We start from the raw sequence: 23682 nt of genomic DNA on the forward strand, positions 1-23682 counted from the left end.
CTACGTGAACTGAACAGTGATCACGGCAATTCGGCATTCCTTATTATTGCTGGAATTTACATAAAATTGCTGGATTAAGTCTAGTTATTCTGTTTTATGTTGGACACGAGTAAAGCTTAGGAGTGGCAGCAAAACAGGTATATAAATATTAATTTTTCATTCACATACATTCTTACTTTGCATTCCACACAAATTTACGAGTAACGAGACGGTATCCACACATCTACGTGGCTTTCAATCCAACTCGCCATTGTGCTCACATCGGCTTATACTGTAGTAAAGGAATTGATTTCACCCATTGCACATTTTTGTATAATGGCTTGGTACAAGACATATATTTAGGCCCTCATTTAAGTAATACGAAATGTTTATTTTCAGTCAATGACTTTACTTTCGATATGTGTAAGGTACAAGTCCTTATATTACATAATTTAATACTGTATTAACGTTTTCGTCCGTCATGCCGACATCATCAGATACAACTTTTTATGCAGCAATATCATCCCTAATAGGTACATATGTCTCTACAATCAAAATACAATATACATTAATGAGCATAAAACATAATAAAAAACAACATAATTTAGGACATCAGTATCTCTTTTCTTGTATAAATATATCCTTACTGTCAATTGATTAAAATCACACGTGTGATTACAATGCATGTACATATATGAAAGTGCAAGTCTTCACTAATAAATTAATAAAATTGCAATCTATATGATATATTATGTGAAGAGATACTGGTCAATGTTACTTATGTCTCGCCCACTATAGAGACATAGGCCAATTTTACACATATTTAGTATAACTTGTTGCTTTGACAGGTTAGTTTGGTTAGTTTAGGTTTTTGTTATAGCCTACCTTACATATACGATTACAGCGCAACATTGGCAATGATAAAAGTGAAATATTCGTTCAGTGGGCGTTGGATACTCTACATTCACCAAAGTTGTTGTGGTTGTCGTTTATGACATGATATGTTTCTATGTTAGGTTGTCTTTTGATGTTAATTAACGGCATAAGTTTGAACGTACATTATGACCGGTGATGCTCTTCAATCTAAGAAAGAATTAATAAAGTTAAGTAATTAAATTAAATAGGCTAGAATCGAAAATTCATTGTCAAATACGTGTTTGTTAAAGATGAAAATCATAACATTGTAACTATATTACATTAAGAAGATATGACATTAAATAGGTGTGTTATTAGATCAATTTTTAGTGTATATATATATATATATATATATATATATATATATATATATATATATAAAGTTAATGGCTTAACGTTAATGAAGAGATATTAAAGATTTTTATAAAATGAATTCAATTTCGTATGACCTGTTACGTGGATGGAAACTTACATTCAAGACTTCAATTATTGCATAAGATAAATAATTTTTATAATTTGCTCTTATTAATTTGTGTTTATTGCATACTCGCGGGTTTGCAATTTCCATTTTATGGATGTTTTATTATTTTTTGTCTGAAAATCATTAAGAACGATGCACCTTCGTCTATTTCTTAAAATCTTCATTAGCCATATCGTTTTTCATTCTTTTATCATTTTCTTACGTAACGATGATGCCCAGTGGGGGCAAAAGATATGTAGGCTTATAGCGTATATTCATATACAACATACTCTCTATTTACATTGGTTTATAATGATTTATCGAGTTATTCAGAAACATCTTAAACGCATATCCCTGTATGAAATTATCGTATATTTTAGTTATTTACATATACGAGCAATTGAACAAGTTAAGGGAACTATGTTTGCACCATAGTTTATGCTTCCTGGACCAAAATTATTGGGTTTTCGTGATTTAAATACAGTTGCAATGAAGAAACGTATTCAACTTATTATGCTTGCGCCAAATATAGATGCTCCTGGACCAAATAATTTTATTTCAAGTTCTTAAATATTCTACTTAACTTAGTAGATTCAACTGGTATTTTATGAGGTTATCATGACTAGGATAACGGTACCTATTGTTAGTTGTTTTTATTTATATTATTAGAAAGTAAATGACGAAGTTAAACGACTAGCGCTCTGGCGGTAAAGGATAGTATCTTGGAACGCCCCACAAGTTGTTCTGAAGATATTACTTCCAAAAGAAATCAGTATTGATGGAGTGTTGTGTAGTAGGCTATACGAAACTGTTGGCTAACTCTCTGCACAAAATTTTTGAACTTATACTATCATATATTGTAGGTTGGGAGATAATGTCTAGATGACACATTTCTCGGCAAATGCCTAGTTCACGGACACCATTTTCAAATGATCGCCTGATATGATCCATGAAACTCCAGGGAACAATTCCCAGAATTCAGTAATTGACGTAATAATGAATATATATTGGCAAGATGCGATGAATGAAGCTGTTTTTGGAACTATATAAAAAAGAATGTATAGTGTATAATCATAACAAAGCACATTTTTCTCAGAGATCTACTACGTTTTCGTGTAGTATTCAAATCGATTTCGATACATTTACCGTACCGGTATTGAATACGATTCTGCCATCCCTGTTTTCATGCAGTTTTCGATACGTATTGAAAACGAATTGACTACGGAAATTGAAGTTTCGAAAATAGTTATGTTTGTTAAATGTTAGCATGTTGGTCACTCTGCAGGCTTTAGCTATAAACAATGCTGCGTTCTCTTAATGAGGCGCATGAAAACTTAATATTCTGGCGTTAATGAAGAATGGCAATATTGGTTTTCAGGAAAAAACAAAACATTATGTATTACAACATGCCTTTTCAACATATATGATTGCCCGCTCTGTTTATAAAACAACTGACAGATCAAACAAATGCCAAACGTTCACATGTATAGCTTATTGAGATCTTTCTTAATACGATACCCGTTTTCATGCAACTCAGTCAGTATTGAATTCGATTCGATCCCCTTTTTACGTGTATCGACCTTGATAATCAGATCGTTTTGAATTCCCGTTTTCATGGATTATCTATATGGTAATCGAATTGATAATTGCCTGTGGTATGGTTATGGACATGAATGGCAACCATTATTGGCTTTGAAAAGCTTCAAACGTCTACTCAAAGGGAACTACATGTTTCCCCAAAAAACTGGAAAGAGACCTCCATAAACTGTAATAGCCTAAGTATAATTCAACATTTCTGTTATTAGTAGTATACGTAAAGTAGACAGTTACGCATTTATTTATTTAAATATTATATATTTTTTTACGGAATTTAATAGTTCATTATGCAACGAGCCTATTATTGTAGTAATTAAGACGCGAGTATGTTTGTTCATGAAACGAGCGCAAGCGAGTTTCATAATTTTCATACGAGCGTCTTAATTACTATTATAGGCAAGTTTCATACGACTTTTTATGCTCGACCATATTTCTAACTTGAAATTATTCATAAGTATTCATGTTATGGTTATGTAAGTGAAGAGCGGAACTGATCTTCTAAATTGTAAGATTTGCGCAGATGCGAAAGTATTGATTTTTTCCGAGGAACGAATATCATCGACCTTGATATATACTCTAGAGAATAACATGAACATTAATCTTGATATAACCTGGAAATTGATTTAGAATTGAAAAACGAGATGACAAATTTAATTTATTTGAATATTATTTACAATTAACGCTAATTATTATAGTAACAGAACATAACCTTGTGCGACAGTATTGGATTTCCAGCCTCCGTGACGTTTCGCTAGTTGTCTTTCGATTGCATATCCGAGAATAAGCGATACTTGCGGTTTTATAATGCTACAATGGTGATTTGTCATTGGCTGAGCAACTGAACTATAATGAATAGGTGTACTTTAATGAGGTGCGTTAAAGGGCTACTACTAGGTGTATTATTACTACATTTCGGCATGGTCGAGCATAAAATTGTTTGTATAATCTTACCGTTAATTAAATTCTCTTTAATATGTAGAGAAAAGATATCAACAATTTTTTAAGTAAGCTTAAAGGTTTATTTCTTGGCATAAATAATATTGGGGCATAGAATGGAAAAGATTATGAAGTTTCCTGTGGAAATAAAATGGGTAATTATGTGTAGAGTATAGCAAAAACTAGGTAGAATAGTTTCATCTGAGTAAGGTTATTGACGTTTACAAATTAAAAATTGAGATACTTATAGAGTTCGATTATTTTTTAAATTTTTTTCCAAACTTCCATTTTCGCCGTACTTTAGCGTCGTAAAAACGATAGAAATATTTTCATTTGTCGGAAAAGAACTACAACCCAACCTACCTAACCTAAGAACACATTATTATAGGTGGTTACGACGTTAAATAAGGCGAAAATGAAAGTTAAAAAAAAAAAGTTGAAAATCCATTATTACCAGCGAATATAATAAGCTCTGCAACTTACCAATTGGACGTGATGTGACTATAGGTTCTCCCAGTCTGCTTTGAAAATGACCACACTATTTTTACACGCACAACTATCACATGATTAATTAAGAACTCACGCATTTCTTAGTAGAACTTGGTTAATAAAAAATCTACTTTAACCAAATCGAACGTTCGTATCTGCAAGATGTACAACCACGCTGACACCACATCAGACGTGTATCCACTACCATCCTAGATCCAAAAAAAAAAAAAAACAAAAGACAGAGCCTCGAATATTGCAATCGATCGATCGATCAATCGAACTCTACCATCCAGCAACCAATCACCCCATTGAAACCGCTAATTAATGTTTGACACTTGAAACACTTTCTCTTCCAATCTGCTTTCAAAATATCCCAAAAATTGCCACACGCACAACTACCAGATAACACAGGATAATTAATTAAGTACTCGCGCACAAGACACGATCCAGTTCGACTGAAGTCGAGACAAAAGACACATTCTTCAATACTGCAGTCGATCGATCACTCGAACTCCTCCACCCACCAAGCAATCACAACAACCCCCACTGAAAAAGGGCCACCAATCTTCACAACGCCCGCCGAATTCAAACCTATAAATTATAATAAATTACTAATAAAAAAAACATGTTCCCTTCACTTCCTACAAATAAAAAGCGAAACACTGTGTTCTTATAAAACTACCCTATAACCAAGAGCCCTTATTTAAAAAAACCGCGCAATAGTCACACTCCATAATTACTTGCCTATTGGCTTTTAAGGAACCAGGAGGTTCATCCCTGCTCTCACATAAGCCTACCATTGGTCCCTATCCTGAGCAAGATTAATCCAGTCTCTACCATCTTATCCCACCTCCCACAAATCCATTTTAATATTATCCTCCCATCTACGGCTCCGCATTCCCTAAGGTCTTTTTTCCTGCTGGTCTCCCAACTAACACTCTATATGCATTTCTGGATTCGCTCATACGTGCTACATGCCCTGCCCATCTCAAACGTCTGGATTTAATGTTCCTAATTATGTTATGTGAAGAATAAAATTAATAATAATAATAATAATAATAATAATAATAATAATAATAATAATAATAATAATAATGGCTTTATTTAACCTGGTAGAGTTAAGGCCGTAAGGTGTTCTCTTACACTCAACCCGGATTAAAACCTGCTTTCATAGTTGAAAATAAAACTGGATCAGAATTAATTAATTACATGCTGATACAATTTAGGTACATAATGAGATCAAAAGAGGTAGTTATATAAAAATTTACCTCATAAAATAAAAATAAATACAGTGTGAAGTACGTATTAATGTTGTTGGAATCAAATACGAATGACATAAAAACAGAAGCCGATAATTCAATAAAAATAATGTACACAGTAAAAATAACAATAAACACATTAGTATACATATTAGTATTAGATTACAATTAAGTAGGATTTACATAATTAAACCAGAAACCGACAATTGAATAAATTGTACACAAAAAATAGATTAATAATAAAAAAACAACACAGTGGGATACATATTGCCGTTAAGTGTGATAAATAAACACGATTTACATGATTACACAATAAAAATAAGAAACAAAAAAGAAAATAAAAATAAATACAGTGGAACACATTCCATTAAATATTTGCAACGCGTTAGGTCTGGCAACTCATCATAAGATATTTTTCTAATTTATATTTAAAGCAAATTAAAGTGCGGCAGAGAATTCCAGTGACGAGAAGTAGCAACAGTGAAAGATGAAAAATAAAGAGATGATGTGTGGAGTGGTATTTCTAGCGTGTTATCATATTGTGACCGAGTATTGCAGTTCTGCATTGTGCGACTTTAACCATTCTCCTGTAACTTCATCCCTCTTAGCCCCAAATATTTTCCTAAGCACCTTATTCTCAAACATCCTTAACCCTTGTGTTAATTTTTGTGTGTGTTCGCACGCGCTTTCAGAAATGCACATACAAAGCAGATGCCGAATTATTTACCAAGCCAGTAAGTCTACCCAGATAGCTGACATTCTGGATGTAAATTTAAGTTTCTTAATTTCCTTTTCCAGTCGTAATGGACGTGATCAAGATGGAACCTGAGTGCGACCCACTGGCTATACAGACAAGTGGTATCGCGGATATTGAAGATAAGAAGCCTTCATCTGAGGTATATTGAGAGCAATTATATTTATTTTCTTAATGGTTCGTTTTTAACAAAATAGCTTATGATGCAAAAAGTATCCTATAACAATTCTAGATGCGTCTGTTCATACAGAGCCAAAACTGACTACACGATTGCTGTCCTCGCGTCACATGCGTCAACAGAGGTGCACGATCATCCTACCTGTACAGGGGTTTAGTATGGTTATCATTATCTCACTAGCCTTGATAGCTGATCCGTGGAAGCAGTTTTCGCGACATATTGTATGTCCTCTAATTCCTCAGAATGTTGTGTATCATACACTGGCCGATATGTTTTGAAGTAATTTCTCCTCCCATCAAGACTCAAACCAGCTGTCCTTATATAAGACTAGTCGAGACGTAATGGGTAGTGAGAGTAAAACTCAGGTACCTTCTCAAGGTTTGTACTTTGGAGTATGAGCGCTTTCTGTGACTATATACTCCTACCCACTAGAACATACTCATTTTTGTAAGAATAAAAGCATTCTACCTAACGCGAATATATACTCATTTCAACAGCCTTCTTAATCATTTAAACGTTAGTATATACTCGTGTTATATATCCCCATTGACCACATTGCAATTTTACAAAATAAACTGTAATTGTTAATTATAAATAACAATACAATCTAACCTTATCATTTCATAGTCTTTCATATTTTTATATAGATCTTTTTTTACGAAGAACATTTACGTGTTTAACCAGTTTACATTTCCTTTTGTGAAAAGTTAAAGGTTTGTGAATTTGTTTGGATCCACATGGTCACGTATTTTTCTATATTTTTCCATGAGGCACTACAACGTTCATAAATTCTGCAATTTTTTCAGTTTAACTTTAAACTGAACACAGATCAACAGATACTCTGAACTGAGCTTACTAAAAACCATACTCAGTATAGCATGAGAAAGAACTTATAAAATGTGAATATACTAGCTTTTATTCTTAACAAATATGAGTATGTATTCTGTACACTTGAGTATATTCTACTATGCTTTCATGTTAGGAATTTGCAATCAAAAATGAGTATGTTCTCAAATGCTTTTATTCTTACTAACAAGAGTATTTACTAAAATAAGTCTAATATATACTGTTTACTCATTTTTATTCTTATCATCCAATGGATAGTAACAATAAAGCTTAAGTACTTTCTCAAGGTTTGTACTTATGATTTTGAGCACTTCCTGTGACTGTATTACTTGTAACCATTAGAACATACTCATTTTCGTAAGAATAAAAGCATTCTACGTAATGCGAATATTTACTTATTTCTATAGCCTTCTTGATCATTTAAAAGTCAGTATATACTTACTTCTGGCTTTTAAGGAATCTGGAGGTTCATTGCTGCCCTCACATTAGCCCGCTGTCAGTCCCTGTCAGCAATATCAATCCAGTCTCTAGCATCATATCCCACCTCCTTCAAATCCATTTAATATTATCCTCCCATTTACGTCTCGGCCTCCCCAAAGGTATTTTTCTCTCTGGTCTCCCAACTAACACTCTGTATGCATTTCTGTTGGTGGACATTTCAAAATACTTCTCTGCACTTCCCCGTTATATTCACTATTTAGATCAAACCTGAAATGTAACCATTCCTATTACAATTTTTACTTTTTCTTCTACCTAAAAAATCTTGAGCCAATACATTTTTTTTCTAAAAAAATCTTGAGTCACTTTCAGAACATGATATCCCAAAAAGTAAAAGTAGCAAATGGGCTGTGAAGTTTGAAATCATTTAGACACGGCCAACCAAATCTGTTATGTTAGAATATCTCAGATTTATTTAGTAACAATATTTTATTTTTACATAAACGTACAAACAAAGATCTTTATTGGAATGAACTGTTTGCTATTTTATTGTAATATAGAAAAGATTTCTTGATCCTGTGCTCAAAAATAACAAAAGTATGTTTATGTAAGTTTATGTACGTAATTAAATGAATATATATATATATTAGTGTCTGATAACATAAATGATTTGTGATGCACGTGGTTAGGAAAATCTATCAATGTACAGCAATTTCAGTTGTCAGGGATGTCACATTTTTGCTATTTTCAAACTCTATATAATGAAAATGGAATGACTTCATTCTACTTTTATTATTAGAATCAATTTAGAAGATCAGTATCATTTACAGAACAAAAGTGTCTGAATAAAATTTATTATTATTGCAGAAAATAAAGAAAAGGTTCTGTCACGGATGTTACAAGATTTGTGAACTCACTTCACACATTTGCCTCAAACAAAAATAGATCCATTCATATAGTGTCCATGTGAAAGCAATGCAAATCTCTTGGCATCCAGTTAGTTCACAAAAACATAATCGCTAAATATTTTATAGCCGTTTCTTTCATGTCACGGATGTTACAGATGAGTTTATATCCTTCATTTTCCCAGTTTCAAAAGAACTGTGACATTTCTAAGACATGGTATTTACTTGAACTGTAAACTTGCTAATTATTATTAACCCAATCTACTTAAAATAAATGGCAGATAGAATAAAGTACAGAGAAAAGAAAATACTTTATCCTGGACCTCTGAAATTATCAGTTCAGGCTCTCAAAATATTTCTTCAACAATAGCTCCTTGAAAAACATTCAATAACAGCTGATCTGTCAATGTGTAAGTGCTGCAAACTTTAGGGAAACAAAAAGTACCCATTACCTACCCAAGATCACTTAGATTTGTTGCCCATAAAACTTGGGAAATATTTTCCTTTTGAAAATAAAACATTTAATATTTAAACTTAGACCATTATCTCTGTTTTACACAAATAATAAACAAACATTTCTGGAAAAGACTTCTTTTTCATTAGAATTCCCAATTTGACTGGAATGGCTGTATATGAAATTAGTTTCGAGTGATAACATTGCTTTATATTGTAAATGAAAACACAAACGTTTTAACTATCTCCCGGTATTTTGAAGAAACATTGTGTGGGGTAATTACTCGTATATCCGCATTTGGGATACTCGCATTTAATACGTGAAGCCATTGCAATGTAACAGACATAAAAAAGGATTCTGTAAGTGAGGTTAGAAGATTCAGAATGTCTGGTTAAAATGCATTTCCAGGAGTAATGACTTAGGCCAAGAGCATTTCCAGGATTATAAATTCAGTGGCGGAATCTTGGTAAGAAACGATGTTAGAATTTTCTGTCAAGGTTGCTTAGAGTTGAAAGCGATTAACAGAAAAAAAGAGTGGACTGAATCCCTCGTGTCTGTTTTAGCCCTCTAGACTGCAGTGTGTGTTCTCAAAGTCTGCAGCAAAAGACCCAATAATCTGCTCAGAGAAAATTTATACTCTCTAGTCTGCCATAATAATTCATTTCAATTCAATTTATTAAGCCGTTAAACATACAGCGATATGCTTCATCACAAAAAAACATGCATTTGAAAATACACATATAATTGAAACCAGTAATAAGAATGAAAACACAAAATATTTTGAAACTCTAAAATTAATGAAAACACTTCACTCTTATGTAATAATTGTAACTAATCTAAATAACTTTATTTATTAAAAAACAATTTCGTATGAATTTATGTTAAGAAACTCATCTACAGAGTAGAACGGATTAATTAAAAGCCAATTATAAAATCTAGCTTTGAAACTATTGGTTGGTAACTTATAATATTGACTGGGAAGCTTAGTATATAGTTTCATCCCCATGACAGAATAGCACATTATACAACGAGCCTATAATATACACTTTTGCTGGTTGAGTAGAAGAGAAGGCCTTACGGCCTTAGCTCTGCCAGCTAAAATAAATCATTTTTATTATTATAATGATAGTAATTAAGAAGCGAGTATGGGTGTTTATGAAACAAGCGCAAGCGAGTTTAATAATTTTCATACGAGCGTCTTAATTACCATTATAGGCGAGTTTCATACGGCTTTTTTTTATGCTCGACCATATTTCTAACTTGAAATTATTGAGATGTATACATTTTATTTGTATCTGATAAGATCGGAAGTGACCTTGTTCTAGGTCGTGAATTGTGAGATGTGCGCAGACGCGAAAGTAATTTTTTTTTTCCGAGAAACAATAATGTCATTGACCTTGATGTAATCCCGTTAAACTTGATATAACTTTGATTATTGAAGTCGACATTGAAAAACGAGATGACAAATTGCATTCATTTGAATATTATTTAGAATTAACGCTAATTATTATAGTAACAGAACATAACCTTCTGCGACAGTATTGTATTTCCAGCATCCGTGACTTTTCGCTAATTCTCTTTCGAGTGCATATCCGAGAATAATCGATACTTGCGGTTTTATAACGGTACAAAGCTGACTTGTCATTGCCTGAACACCTGTAAGCTGATTTGTCATTGGCTGAACACCTGTACTTTAATGAGTAGGTGTACTTTAATGACATGCATTAAAGGACTGCTACCTGGTATTTACTTACTACATTTCGACATGGTCGAGCATAAAATTAATTAAAACACTTCACTCTTATGTAATAATTGAACTAATGTAAATAACTTTATTTATTAAAAACAATTTCGTATGAATTTATGTTAAGAAACTCATCTACAGAGTAGAAAGCATTAATTAAAAGCCAATTATAAAATCTAGCTTTGAAACTATTGGTTGGTAACTTATTATATTGACTGGTAAGCTTATTATATAATTTCATCCCCATGGCTAGTTTTATGTAATCTACAGTATGGAATACTTTGTTCGCTATTTCTAATTTCATGATGATGTATATTGGCTATTAATGAGTAACTGTCTATATTTTGTCGGGTGTAAAGGACTAGGTCGTATATATATATAAATTTATGACATTTAATATCTGTGATTGTTTGAAAAGAGGTCGACGATGTTCAAGATAATTTGATTGACATAGAATCACAGTCTACTATATACAGTCGCGAAGCTCAATAAGTAGTAAAAATGCAAACATGGATAGTTGCCCACTACTAGGATCGCTACTATCGCCTCATCAATGCAGATCTCTCTCCTATCTGCCGACAAAATATGTTACACTTTCGTTGTCGTGTTCTTTTGGAAAAATTAACACCTTCCTTCCATTATTGAAATATTAAATGCATAAAGTTAATTTATTATTTTAATGAAGTATTTCAAATTCCAACATAAACTCGAAGATACCTGCAAGAAATAAGTTAATATAAATTTTGTTTGTGCAAAACGAACTGAAATTTACTATAATAGCTTCACTCATTCAAGATTATAGCGATAATTAACTATGAAACCAATAAATATTAATTTGCATTTCCCTTTACAACAATAATAATGGAAATATGAATTAATGGGGTAACTTACGTGTACCGGTACTTGTAGTGTAGGCTTACGTAGTTAACAAAGTGGGATGAGGTTAAGCAATAATAATCACACCAGAATTGGAAATAAAACGTGATCAATACATTTTATTGTAACATACTTTTTCTACGTCTCTAGTAAAGCAACAAATAAAAATAACAACAAAATTAACAGCTATAATTAAAAACATATCCTTTGAAGAAAAAAGTAGGCCTAAGCAATAATAATCCCACCAGAATTGAAAATAAAACGTGATCAATAAATTTAATTAAAACAAACTCAATTTTTCTACATCTTTAGTAAAATATCACATAAAAATAATAACAAAATTAATAGCTACGATTAAAAATATATCCTCTGAAAAAAAATAGACCTAACCTTTATTTCTCTGGAAATTTAACAGCCTAAGTGACAGAACTTTAACCGTATCTAATGTCCTTTCGGTTAGACTGAAACATTTCATTGTGAAATTTTAGGATATAATGTATTTTAACAGTCACAAAGAACTTCAAATTAACAGTTTTGTTTCTGCACAGCATTCTTGTGGAAACCCAGGAACCTTTCTGAATCTTTCGGAAATCGGATAAAGGATAACTCTGGCCTCTTTCTCTTACTGTTGCTACAATTTATAGCACTACAAACGTCTCCTCCTTGTCCCATGTTATTATTCCAATTATTATATTTTAGCCATTTAACATTTTCATTACAACCAATAACGAACATTTCACAAGCATCAATGTGAAATACGCAACGAGCTAGCACTCGATAGAATACGACACAGTCCAAAGTCGACCATGGACAGTCTATTGTTTCTAGTTGCTAACCGCTTGGAGCGCTTTATCACGAGATTTGCAAAAAAAAACACCTCAAGCTTCGCGACTGTATATAGTAGACTGTGATAGAATTCTAATGGCTTTCTTTTGCAAAATCAAGACACTCCCAATTTTGCTACCATTTCCCCCGAAAATTAAGGCATACCTAATTATCGACTGAAAGAACGAAAAGTAGGCACATCTTAAATAATTTTGAGAAACGCAAGTCACTAAATTCTTTAATAAATATATTCTTGAGTGTTTTCCTTTTCAATAGTTGAATACCTCTGTGGAAAAAGGTTGCAAGTAACATGCTGCCCAAGTGTTACATCCATCCTGACTGAACGGAGGTATTCAGGGTTTAAATCTTGCACACTGACAGAGCTCTTTGTACGAGTTTAAGACTGGATACTCTGATTGCCGGAGTGTTCGTGAACATCTTTGTATGATATTTTCCCTAATTATTTTGCAGGGAGGAAATTTAATACATTTACACGTCGCTGAAATAAAGATGGAATGTATGGACGACAGGTACGAAGTGAAATCAGAGATGCCATTAGCGGAAACTGCCGTAGCATTTGACTTGCCTATCGTGAAGAGTGAAGCTGAGGTGAGTGCAGTTGATGAAGTGTGTTGGTCGGTAGTTCTCTCTCTGTTATTTACTGACTGATACGGCTGCTACATTCAGGGACCAGGGAATAGAATTGTTGCTCTCATTCTTTCAATTTCTTCATCCTGTAGTCACTCGTAAATCATTTCCACCATGTTTATTGTCGTTGAGACTGCAATGCTGAATGTTAACTACATTATATTAACTTTAGTTTTTACATCACCACTGATAATTTTTGCCTTATCTTCTTTTAGTTCATTTTCTGCCGAACATAAATTGTTGTTACTATAATTTACTGCATAGTAAGTGCTTACACTTGTTAGATGCATTGGCATAGAATTTACAAGCAAACAGTTACGAAGGGGATCCAGGAAATAACGACCGTTCGCGCATACCCGCCGCGCAGATGACTCCCCTTCCTTGTTTGAAGGTCAACTGGCTTCCTTAACATGTGTTCTCATAATGTTGTGAGTACTGGTTGCAACAAGTCGCCATTGTGCATTTTGTGTTACTTCAAAATGAACGACGTGTTTGATAATCCCGCCGACTGTGAGGTGAGGAGTGTGAGTCGATATATGAATGCCCGACATTTGAAACCTGCAGAAATTTACCGGCAATTGAAAGAAGTGTATGGTGATACTGTATTGAATGAAAGAAATGTGAGATCAATTCGGTTGGGAAATCTTTGATCATCCGCCCTATAGTCCAGACCTTGCTCCTAGCGATTTTCACCTTTTCACTAAGCTGAAAGACTTTCTGGGTGGTACGCGTTTTGGAAGTGATGAAGAGTTGAAGAAGACAGTGAACACCTGGCTTAATGAACTGGCGGCAGAGGAGTATAACACGGGAATTCTAAAGCTAGTGAACAGATACGACAAATGTTTAAATGTAGGTGGTGGTTATGTAGAGAAGTAAAGGAAGCTTCAGTTATGTAACAGACTTTGTTTTTTCAAATAAATATATATTTTTTAATTATTACAACAAAACGGTCGTTATTTCCTGGATCCCCTTCGTATTTTAACTTAAATTATTTCTTTCTTTATTTACTTAAAGATTTATTTATTTAAATGTGTACTTATTTAAATATTTATTTATTTAAATGTTTCTTTATTTAAATACTTACCTCTTTAAATAGTTACCTATTTACTTTATTACTTAATGCTAGTTTATACCACGACACTAGTGGCCAGTTTGTCCAAGTGATGTTTAATTTTGATTAACGAATGTTAAATTAACAGTCTGTTTATTTTTAACGCTTTATTAATGTATTTTCCATTTGTTCAACATAATTTTGTTTAAGATAACCAACACGTAACTATAACGTCTGTTAGCACTATTTTAACTACTCAACAGCAGTTGGTAATGATTCTACACATGTTAGACAATTTGTGATTGGCTAAAATTAATATTTAAATTCTATATTATAGAGTGAGTCATGAAACTTGCATAAAATGACAACCTGTTATAGTAGGCCACGCTCCATAAACAAACAGTTGACAAATGAAAGTTGTAGGTGACGTGCTGAATAATAATTGACAGGTTTGCCAGAAAAAAGGTGGATAGACCTATACGCCCTTCTTCGGGAAAACGGTTTAAAATGTAGTGAATAATTCGTAGCGAAATTTTGTTTTGATTGTACTGTACATACCTGCAGGACAGGACTGTGTGCGTGTATAACATTTTATTCAGGTGCGTTTTAAAGTCTTAGATTGCATGTATCTCAATTCGTCATATTGACGTATACGCCCTTTTTCCGGCAAACCGCTCAATTACATAGTAAGGTTATATTTCCTCATTGCTATTATGGATACGAAATACGAAAGAAATAAAATAACAATGATGTATTTAAACAGTCCAAAGTATTTTTTAAATGTTATATTACCAGTCATAGGCTAAACATTCCCTACAGAGAGACACAAAATATTAATTTCGCAACTTCTGTTGGAATAGCTGTGGAGACATCGGCCATATTTAACTAATTGTTAAACGAGTTAATTGCCCGAAATCCTACATTTGCAATTAGCAAACTGTTAACAATCTGTTTAACCAAACTGGTGTTGAAAACATACAATTTTATTAATTAACAAACTGTTTAGAGTTTAACAGTGGGTAAATTTTCTAACATTACTTGGAAAAACCGACCATAGGTTTTGTAACTGGTTCTTATTTGAATGCGCATAGCCTACGTAAATGTAATGGCGAGACTGAGTTACAACACTGTAAAGTTTCAGCTGCTTCCAACTTTTCGCGAAATGAAACTTGTAGTTTCGAGGTTAAACACGTCCTGATCTGTTGATTGATTTACGAAATGAAGTGGGATATATATACGTAAACGTGTTTGTGGCATTTAAATGACACAGACTTTAAAAATAAGCAAAAAAAAATAGAACTGTTCCAAAGTCATTATTAAATGATTGTGATCACGTTTGGGATCTTCTGCAACTATCTCTTTCAGTAAGTTTGCAGAACATCCTAAATGCGATCTTCTCTTTAGCCATGCTGTAGTTTAGACTCCATATTTTCTATTTTCCTTCCTTTTTAACGTCAGTAGTAAGTATCTCTGCTACTGCTCTCGCATTTAAACAAATATCGCTGAAGCAAAATACAAATGTTGTCATGAAACTACAGTACACACAAGTGTCTCCATTTAACAAATTTCCACTTCAGTGCTTTCATGAAGTTAGTTGTGAAACTCAGTGTCGTCGTGTAAATTAGCCTTTACATACTTACTTAATTTCTAACTTATATAGTTACTATTTATTTATTTATTTATTTATTTATATCTTTGTTTCTATGTTTATTTATTTATTCATTTGTTTATTTATTCATTCATTTATTCATTCATTTATTTATCTATTCATTTATTTATGTATTTATTTATTCATTTATTTATTTATTCATTTATTTATGTATTTATTTACTCATTTATTTATTCATTTATTTATTCATTCATTTATTCATTTATTTATTTATTCATTTATTTATTTATTCATTTATTCATTCATTTGTTCATTTATTCACTTATTTATTTATTCACTTATTTATTTATTTATTCGTTTATTTATTTATTTATTTATTTATTTATTTATTGATTTATTCATTTATTTATTCGTTTATTTATTTATGTATTCATTTATTTATTTATTCATTTATTTATCTATTGATTGATTGATTTATTTATTTATTTATTTATTCATTTTCTTAATAATTTATTGGTTCATTTATTTATTTATTCATTCATTCATTTATTCATTTATTCATTCATTTATTCATTCATTTATTCATTCAATTATTTATTCATTCAATTATTTATTTATTCATTCATTTATTTATTTATTCATTTATTTATGTTGTATTTATTTATTCATTTATTTATTCACTTATTCATTTATTTATTTATTCATTTATTTATTTATTTATTCATTCATTTATTCATTCAATTATTTATTTATTTATTCATTTATTTATTTATTTATTTATTCATTTATTCATTCATTTATTCATTCAGTTATTTATTCATTTATTTATTTATTCATTTATCTATTTATTTATTTATTTATTCATTTATTTATTCATTTATTTATTCATTCATTTCTTCATTTATTTATACATTTATTTATTCATTCATTTATTCATTCATTTATTTATTCATTTATTTATTTATTTATTCATTTATTTATCTATTGATTTATTGATTGATTTATTTATTTATTGATTCATTTATTAATTAATTTATTTATTCATTAATTTATTCATTTATTTATTTATTTATTCATTTATTTATCTATTGATTTATTGATTGATTTATTTATTTATTGATTCATTTATTAATTAATTTATTTATTCATTAATTTATTCATTTATTTATTTATTCATTCATTTATTCATTCAATTATTTATTCATTTATTTATTTATCATGCCAGAGAATCAGTCCCATTCCAAGGCTTATTGTATAGTTTCGTAACAAGCTGTTTTTTTTTTACGGTGATGGGTTGTTAGCCCTTATCTTAATAGATGTAATGATAAATATGTCTAAAAATGGCCACCCACCCCATCCTAAATGAGAGTTGAATGTTTTTATTTCTTTAGACATAAAGAATTTGATGAATGGCATAGTGCAAGTTATACATAACTACATTATTCATGTTGTTAAACAATTTTAGTTACATAAGAATAACATTCAGCTTGCATCTCGACTGGCATTCTCGTAGGAGATAATTATAAAAAAAAGAACAAAGAAAGAAAAGAAAAACCGTTGTCATTGGGTCACACATATTTCCTGGAGGTCATCAATTTAACTGAAGTGTAATGGAAAAGTTATGAATTTGAAACATTGGAAATCAGTAGACATTCTGAATAAGAAACAATCAATAAGATATGGGACCTGCAAACACAGAGTGGCCGATATCCATTTAAGGGGTTAGGTATAGCTTACAGCAGTAAAATTCTGAAAATATTGAACATTTTTTTGCTCCGTTGCTGTAACTTGTACCATAATGAATATTAGTAGGTGTAAGACATTCTCGTTCTGCTATATGAAAAAAATGTATTATACAATTTTTTTCAAAAACAAAAATGATGACAATTCATTGTGCAGTGGTGAAGCATTTCCCTCATATCTCAGACACTGTTAAACTCTTTAATGCTCTCTCTCTTTTTAAATTTATTTCTGAAATGTTTGCAGATAATGCTCTTTTAACTACGTTCCTTAATAAACAATATTTTTTATTTTATGTAAAGCAATATACTGATATTTGACCATTTTTTGTAGTTTATTTTTTATCAGAGAATCTATGCAAATAGAGAAGTGATTTTGCATCATTTAATACTATGACATGCATATATACACAAATAATATCATCACAGAGTGTTGGATAGTTTTTGAGTTATTAGGGAAACGTTTTTTGAAAAAGTAAATTACGGGAATTTAGAGTTAAAAGACCTTTATGTATTTTGTACATTTCTTGAAACCAAAAATCACGTTCTTGTGTTTACAAACAAGCAACCATTACCACGATTGCTACTAGTATGAGAAATTTGATCTACGAACTCGTGCTTATCAGCTGGTATGAGAAATAATGCTTCCAAACAAAAAATAATTTTTTTTTCCAGTGAAATATACTGGTATAATTTGTGCATTAAATAAAAAATATTTTGAACAATCAATTTTTTTTAAGTCTAGTTCTAATCAGTACTGAAGACAAGAATCGTTTTACTTTATTTAAAGACACTCGTATGAAGTTTAATATGGAACAGATTTCAACGTTAATCTCCTTTGATTTGTTTTGTCAGTCTGTGACAATTAAATTAAACGTATTGAAGTTTGTTCAGCATCCATGCTATTGGTAGGTGGCCAGATGGACAGAATAGCTGCATAGGCAAAGGTTGGATAAGTTAATTTCTGTTATTAATAAGACTTGCAGGCAGTCAACCACTGATTTGTCACAAATGTAGGTTATTAAATATTTATAAAAATAATCATAGCCACATAAAAGTCTGAGTAATAGGGATATCTTATGCAAAGTTTTACCGTCAGTTGGCAGGAGTGTTCCACGCGGCGCAACATGTTGTAGGGCTATGCTTTGTCATATGCTACAGTTGATTATGTTTTTCCACTTGTTGGTTTTCTGTGCGTGTCAAAATTATATTTACAATTATTTTGCATAACCTAGTATAATTTAATATAAATCAGTATTTTCTTACGTCATAATTTAATTTAATTTACAATAAATAATAACGTAAATCTGTATAATATTGAGCGATTTCCCGAGATGGGTGGGGAAATTGCAGTATGCAGAATATAGATACGAGTAAATTGAATGTTCATGAACCTAAACGAGAACTTTGAGAACGAGGTGCACGAATAAAGGAATAGGAACTATGTCGAAGGTGAATGTCATCTTTAATCATTAGTATTTAAGAACAGTAAGCTAAAAACAGGATATGCAGCCACCAGTGTGTTTTTTGTATAGGGAAGAGACTATCGATATTGAATTCCTTGTATTTTTTCTGTAGTTCCAGAGAGATCAAATGCTTTTTTTAATAGGATCATATAATATGATCACAATAGTATCACGATTAGTAGTGTATTTTGTAGGTTAAGGACATGCAGTTTTGAATACTGTGTGGGATGATTTGAAAATTTGAACTTAAAACATGGCTTTAATAATTAGGGTGCAGTACATTAAAAACATTATTCACGAAATGGATTTCACTAGGGATCGTCCTGGATAATAAACATCCCAGTTTATCGAGAGTTTACTGCAGGCGTAAACTTCGGAGACTCCTACAACTACTGCATATAATCTAAGCTAAAATAGCTCGCTGTCGAGGTTGCGTATGTTTTTATTAATTTTCCTTTCTCCTCTTCCAAACTGAAACTATGGTCAACATTTCCTTACTTGAAGTAGTTACTTTTATTTAATAGCTAGCACTTTCGAGGCCCAATTTTATTACTTATATTTTTTAAGGTTTAAAGCATATATTCAGAATATTTCGGGACCTGGCTGAAGACAAAAAGCTTTCCCTGGTTTTTACATATAGGAACATAGCAAAAATTTGTCATTTTTAGTTGTTTTAAGAGTGTTTAATATACTAATACATTACGTATATCCTCAATGTTCACATACCGAAAAACAAATGCACACGCAAAGCGCATCCCTCATAGTACACGTGCGCAATCTGTTGGTGCTAGTTCAGGATGTCCCTACTAGTATCCTACATATGTAGAAATTCGAAGCTCTCGTCACAGAATTGACAATCTTTCCAACACTTTAAAGATTCCCAGGAATTTGAAATTCTTTTATTGTTTTATTAATGCTAATGTGTTTAATTGAATCATATAAAGTACTTCCTGGTGATTCACAAATGTCTAAAATAGGTCCTCACATCCTTCATCAAATTTATCCATTAGTGACTTTACCGTAAGGATTGGATCAGTTGCAAATTTTTACTCTCTGACTTTTATCTGGTTCTCACCTCTGATCATCTTAGAAAATGGTGCGAGAATCTTTGTTATTTTGTTTGAATTAACTCAGTGTGGTACAAAATGTACTTAATGCACGATATTTGCTACAAAATGCCAGTATTTTTTAATTTCCTTTTTGTATTTAATTCCATATCATATTTTTGCCAACAATGCTTATATTTTCTACTGCTTTCGGTAAGATTTACATTCAAATCTGAGGTATATAAACTACAATCGATCGATTGTTCCTGTATTATTGTCCTGTGTGTCTATTTTACATAATCTTCTCCCACAGGAAGTGTTTTGTGGTTTGGATCAAGTGAAGGAGGAGGTCAAACTGGAAGTAACGGCAGAAGAGAATGAAATTTTAGCTGAGAGGTGAGTGTAATATATGAGTCTTTACTTTGTCGTTGGTTTCACTGCTTTATTTAAACCATAAATATATTTGTACTTTCAGCGTGATTATTGTTCATATGAAAACTTCAGTATACCTTGCGGACATAAATGCCATGAATTATAAGATATCCTATCACTATCACGAAACCTGACCTACCATTACTAAAACTACTGGAGCTGATGTTGCTGGTGTCAAAGAAAATACCTATGCATAGACCTGCTTCACCTTATCACCTTTAATGCAGGACAATTGATTGATCTCTGTCATAGACCAATGGCATGTTCTCAGGAAATTTGGTTTCCATTTTTTCTGACACTTGATCATGCATTTCTAATATACTTTTGTTTATAACGTTGAAAGAAATGAGTTTTACTTCCTTCAGTCATTCTTCTCTGCTACAGAACCCGCACTGATCCGAAGTTCAAACAAGGAAATTAATAAATCTGAAAGGATTTGAATTTTTGGATTTATTAAATGCATAATTTTCTTCTCTGTCTCCCCTTCCCATTAAACGTGCAGTTTGTGTGCAAACTGAATTTGGTTTCCAATCTCTCTTCACCAATCAGTTTTCCTCCATGTAATCGATATGTTAATGCAATTTAATTTTTTCTATGCATTATCCAGCTATTCAGAGGTTTCATTTTGCATTCATCCGTAATTATTTGACTTTTGATTATATGCCTTTGTGATTTTTGTGTGCTTCTTAAAATCTTCATTTCTGTTCCTTCATTTAACTCTTTAGGTTTTTGTGTTATATCTCCGGTTTTACATCAATAACTATGTACAAGTTTAACAAGTTTTGGTGTCCTTAAAATTTTTATTACCTAATGTCGCAGTACTGGGGCAATTTCCAATTTTTGTTAGTATTTTCTTGCTGTGACGGATGTATGGATGGAAAGATAGAGGCAGGCAGGCAAACAGGCAAAAGCAGACAATGCTGGAAACATTAAAAGAGAGTATAACAACGTCAAAACAAAATATACTACTAATTATTAATAATATATTCCTCAAGATCATAAAGATGATTTGCCTTCAATTTAGTTCTCAGCTACCTTTTAGAAGATTCCTTTATACAGGGTGATTCAGACCACCCGTAACAGTAATTTATTTCGGAAACTAGTGCATTAAAATTTTCGAGACTAAAATATTTATGACTAAAGCACATGTGAACTTTCACTTGAGCTTGATTTCATCAATCAGTCTTAACAGGAAGTAGGGTCAGTGGCGTATCACTTTAAAATTTCAAATGGGAGTCGGGGTCAAATAGGGTACCATTTGATAGAGCTCTTCAAAACAAACAACTTTCATAGGAAACGTTTTTATTATTTCCTATACTTTCAATGAGAAAACGTACGAAAGGATAATGTTATTAATACTGAGAAATGTTACGAGAAAAAAATGTATTTTAGTCACTGACAGTGTTAGAAGAAGAGTACGGGTGTGTGCTGCTCAGAATGGCAGACAGTTTGAACATTTGTAAACATTAATGACATTGTCCAGTTTCCAGTGACATCTGTCAACATTGTCTTGTTTACATTTTCGTATTGTAACATTTCTCAATATTGATGGCATTATCTTTTCGTACCTTTTCTCATTGAAAGATTAGGAATTAATAAAAACGTTTCCTGTGAAAGTTGTTTGTTTTGAAGAGCTCTATCAAATGGTATCATATTTGATCACTACTCCGATTTGAAATTTTAAAGTGATACGCCACTGACCCTACTTCCTGTTAAGATTGATTGATGAAATCAAGCTCAAGTGAAAGTTCACATGTGCTTTAGTTAAAAATATTTTTGTCTCGAAAATTTTAATGCATTAGTGTCCGAAATAAACGACTTAACAGTGGTCCGAATCACCCATTGCTTTTTTGTACGTTTTCTCATTGAGAGATTAGGAATTAATAAAAACGTTTCCTGTGAAAGTTGTTTGTTTTGAAGAGCTCTATCAAATGGTATCATATTTGATCACTACTCTGATTTGAATTTTTAAAGTGATACGCCACTGACCCTACTTCCTGTTAAGATTGATTGATGAAATCAAGCTCAAGTGAAAGATCACATGTGCTTTAGTCATCAATATTTTTGTCTCGAAAATTTTAATGCACTAGTTTCCGGAATAAATGACTGTTACGTGTGGTCTGAAACACTCTGTATAAGAAGGTAATCTACTTTAAAGTCTTATTGCACCCGTATCAAAGCTGTTTTGAGTGATACTATATTTATTCTTATTAGGATAGCTATTATTTCTGTAATGGTTGGAACAATCATGAAGGTAACAATTTGCGGTTGAATTTAGAACTTTTTTCGTCATATAAAGGAGACAGGTCAACACATATCAATGGCAAAGTAAATATTATACGCAACTTGATAAAAAGTGGTTTACAATGCGATCTTAATGATGTTACTTCATCATTTATTGTGTTCATGTAAAGTCAATGCCTAGATATTTAAATTAGTTGCTCTGTTATGTTAACATATTTCTAATTTTCGTGTTGTAGGTTCTTTTCACGGTACTAACGCCTTAGTTCTATTTCCTGAAATTTCCATCGTATATTCGCTTGCTCTTTGTCAAAAATTGCAGGAGTAGTATTCGTAAATTATCTTCAGAATGTGCTAAAAGTGCTATGTCGTCTGCACACTTGAATTAAAATTGTTATTACTTATCTCAATTCCATTTTTTACTAATTTATTTAACTTTACTGTATTGAGAAATGCTGTGGTCAGTAATTGTACAGTGATAATTAATTTAATTTTATAATAATGCATAAAATCAATAATGCACTTGTATGATCACGATATATTAAAATTTATTAAGAGATTAAAAAGCAACAGATATGTTTCGGGGCTACTGCCACCCCATCTTCGGTGTTGAAAATAATTGTTTAATTTTCTTGTAATTTCAACTGTACCGAGATTGAACAAGGTACGTGTTATGGAATATCCATGTCTGATTCCATTCTTGACTAAAATTTCTTTAGATAAATTGTTTTTTTTGCCTTAATTACTGTCATATTTGTATATATTTCTTTCATTACCTTTTTTTTTTTCATTTAAT

The 23682-nt window shown here is 31.6% G+C and overlaps 2 protein-coding genes across 2 annotated transcripts in view; both read left to right on the forward strand.

The window, feature by feature from the left end:
- The window catches only part of LOC138692063 (zinc finger protein 664-like), a 36729-nt gene that overhangs the window by 8086 nt on the left and 4961 nt on the right, over positions 1 to 23682 (forward strand). The gene's annotated exons all lie outside the window — the stretch shown is intronic.
- The window catches only part of LOC138692065 (uncharacterized), a 25759-nt gene continuing 2077 nt past the window's right edge, over positions 1 to 23682 (forward strand). Inside the window, exons 1-4 of the mRNA XM_069814947.1 lie at positions 1 to 137; positions 6433 to 6530; positions 13126 to 13263; positions 20527 to 20609. Coding sequence (XP_069671048.1) covers positions 6438 to 6530; positions 13126 to 13263; positions 20527 to 20609 — 314 coding nt within the window. The 5' untranslated portion in view covers positions 1 to 137; positions 6433 to 6437. The remainder of the gene's footprint in view (positions 138 to 6432; positions 6531 to 13125; positions 13264 to 20526; positions 20610 to 23682) is intronic.

This window comes from Periplaneta americana, chromosome 16 (genome assembly GCF_040183065.1).
Source record: "Periplaneta americana isolate PAMFEO1 chromosome 16, P.americana_PAMFEO1_priV1, whole genome shotgun sequence".
Classification (NCBI taxonomy): Eukaryota; Metazoa; Arthropoda; class Insecta; order Blattodea; family Blattidae; genus Periplaneta; species Periplaneta americana.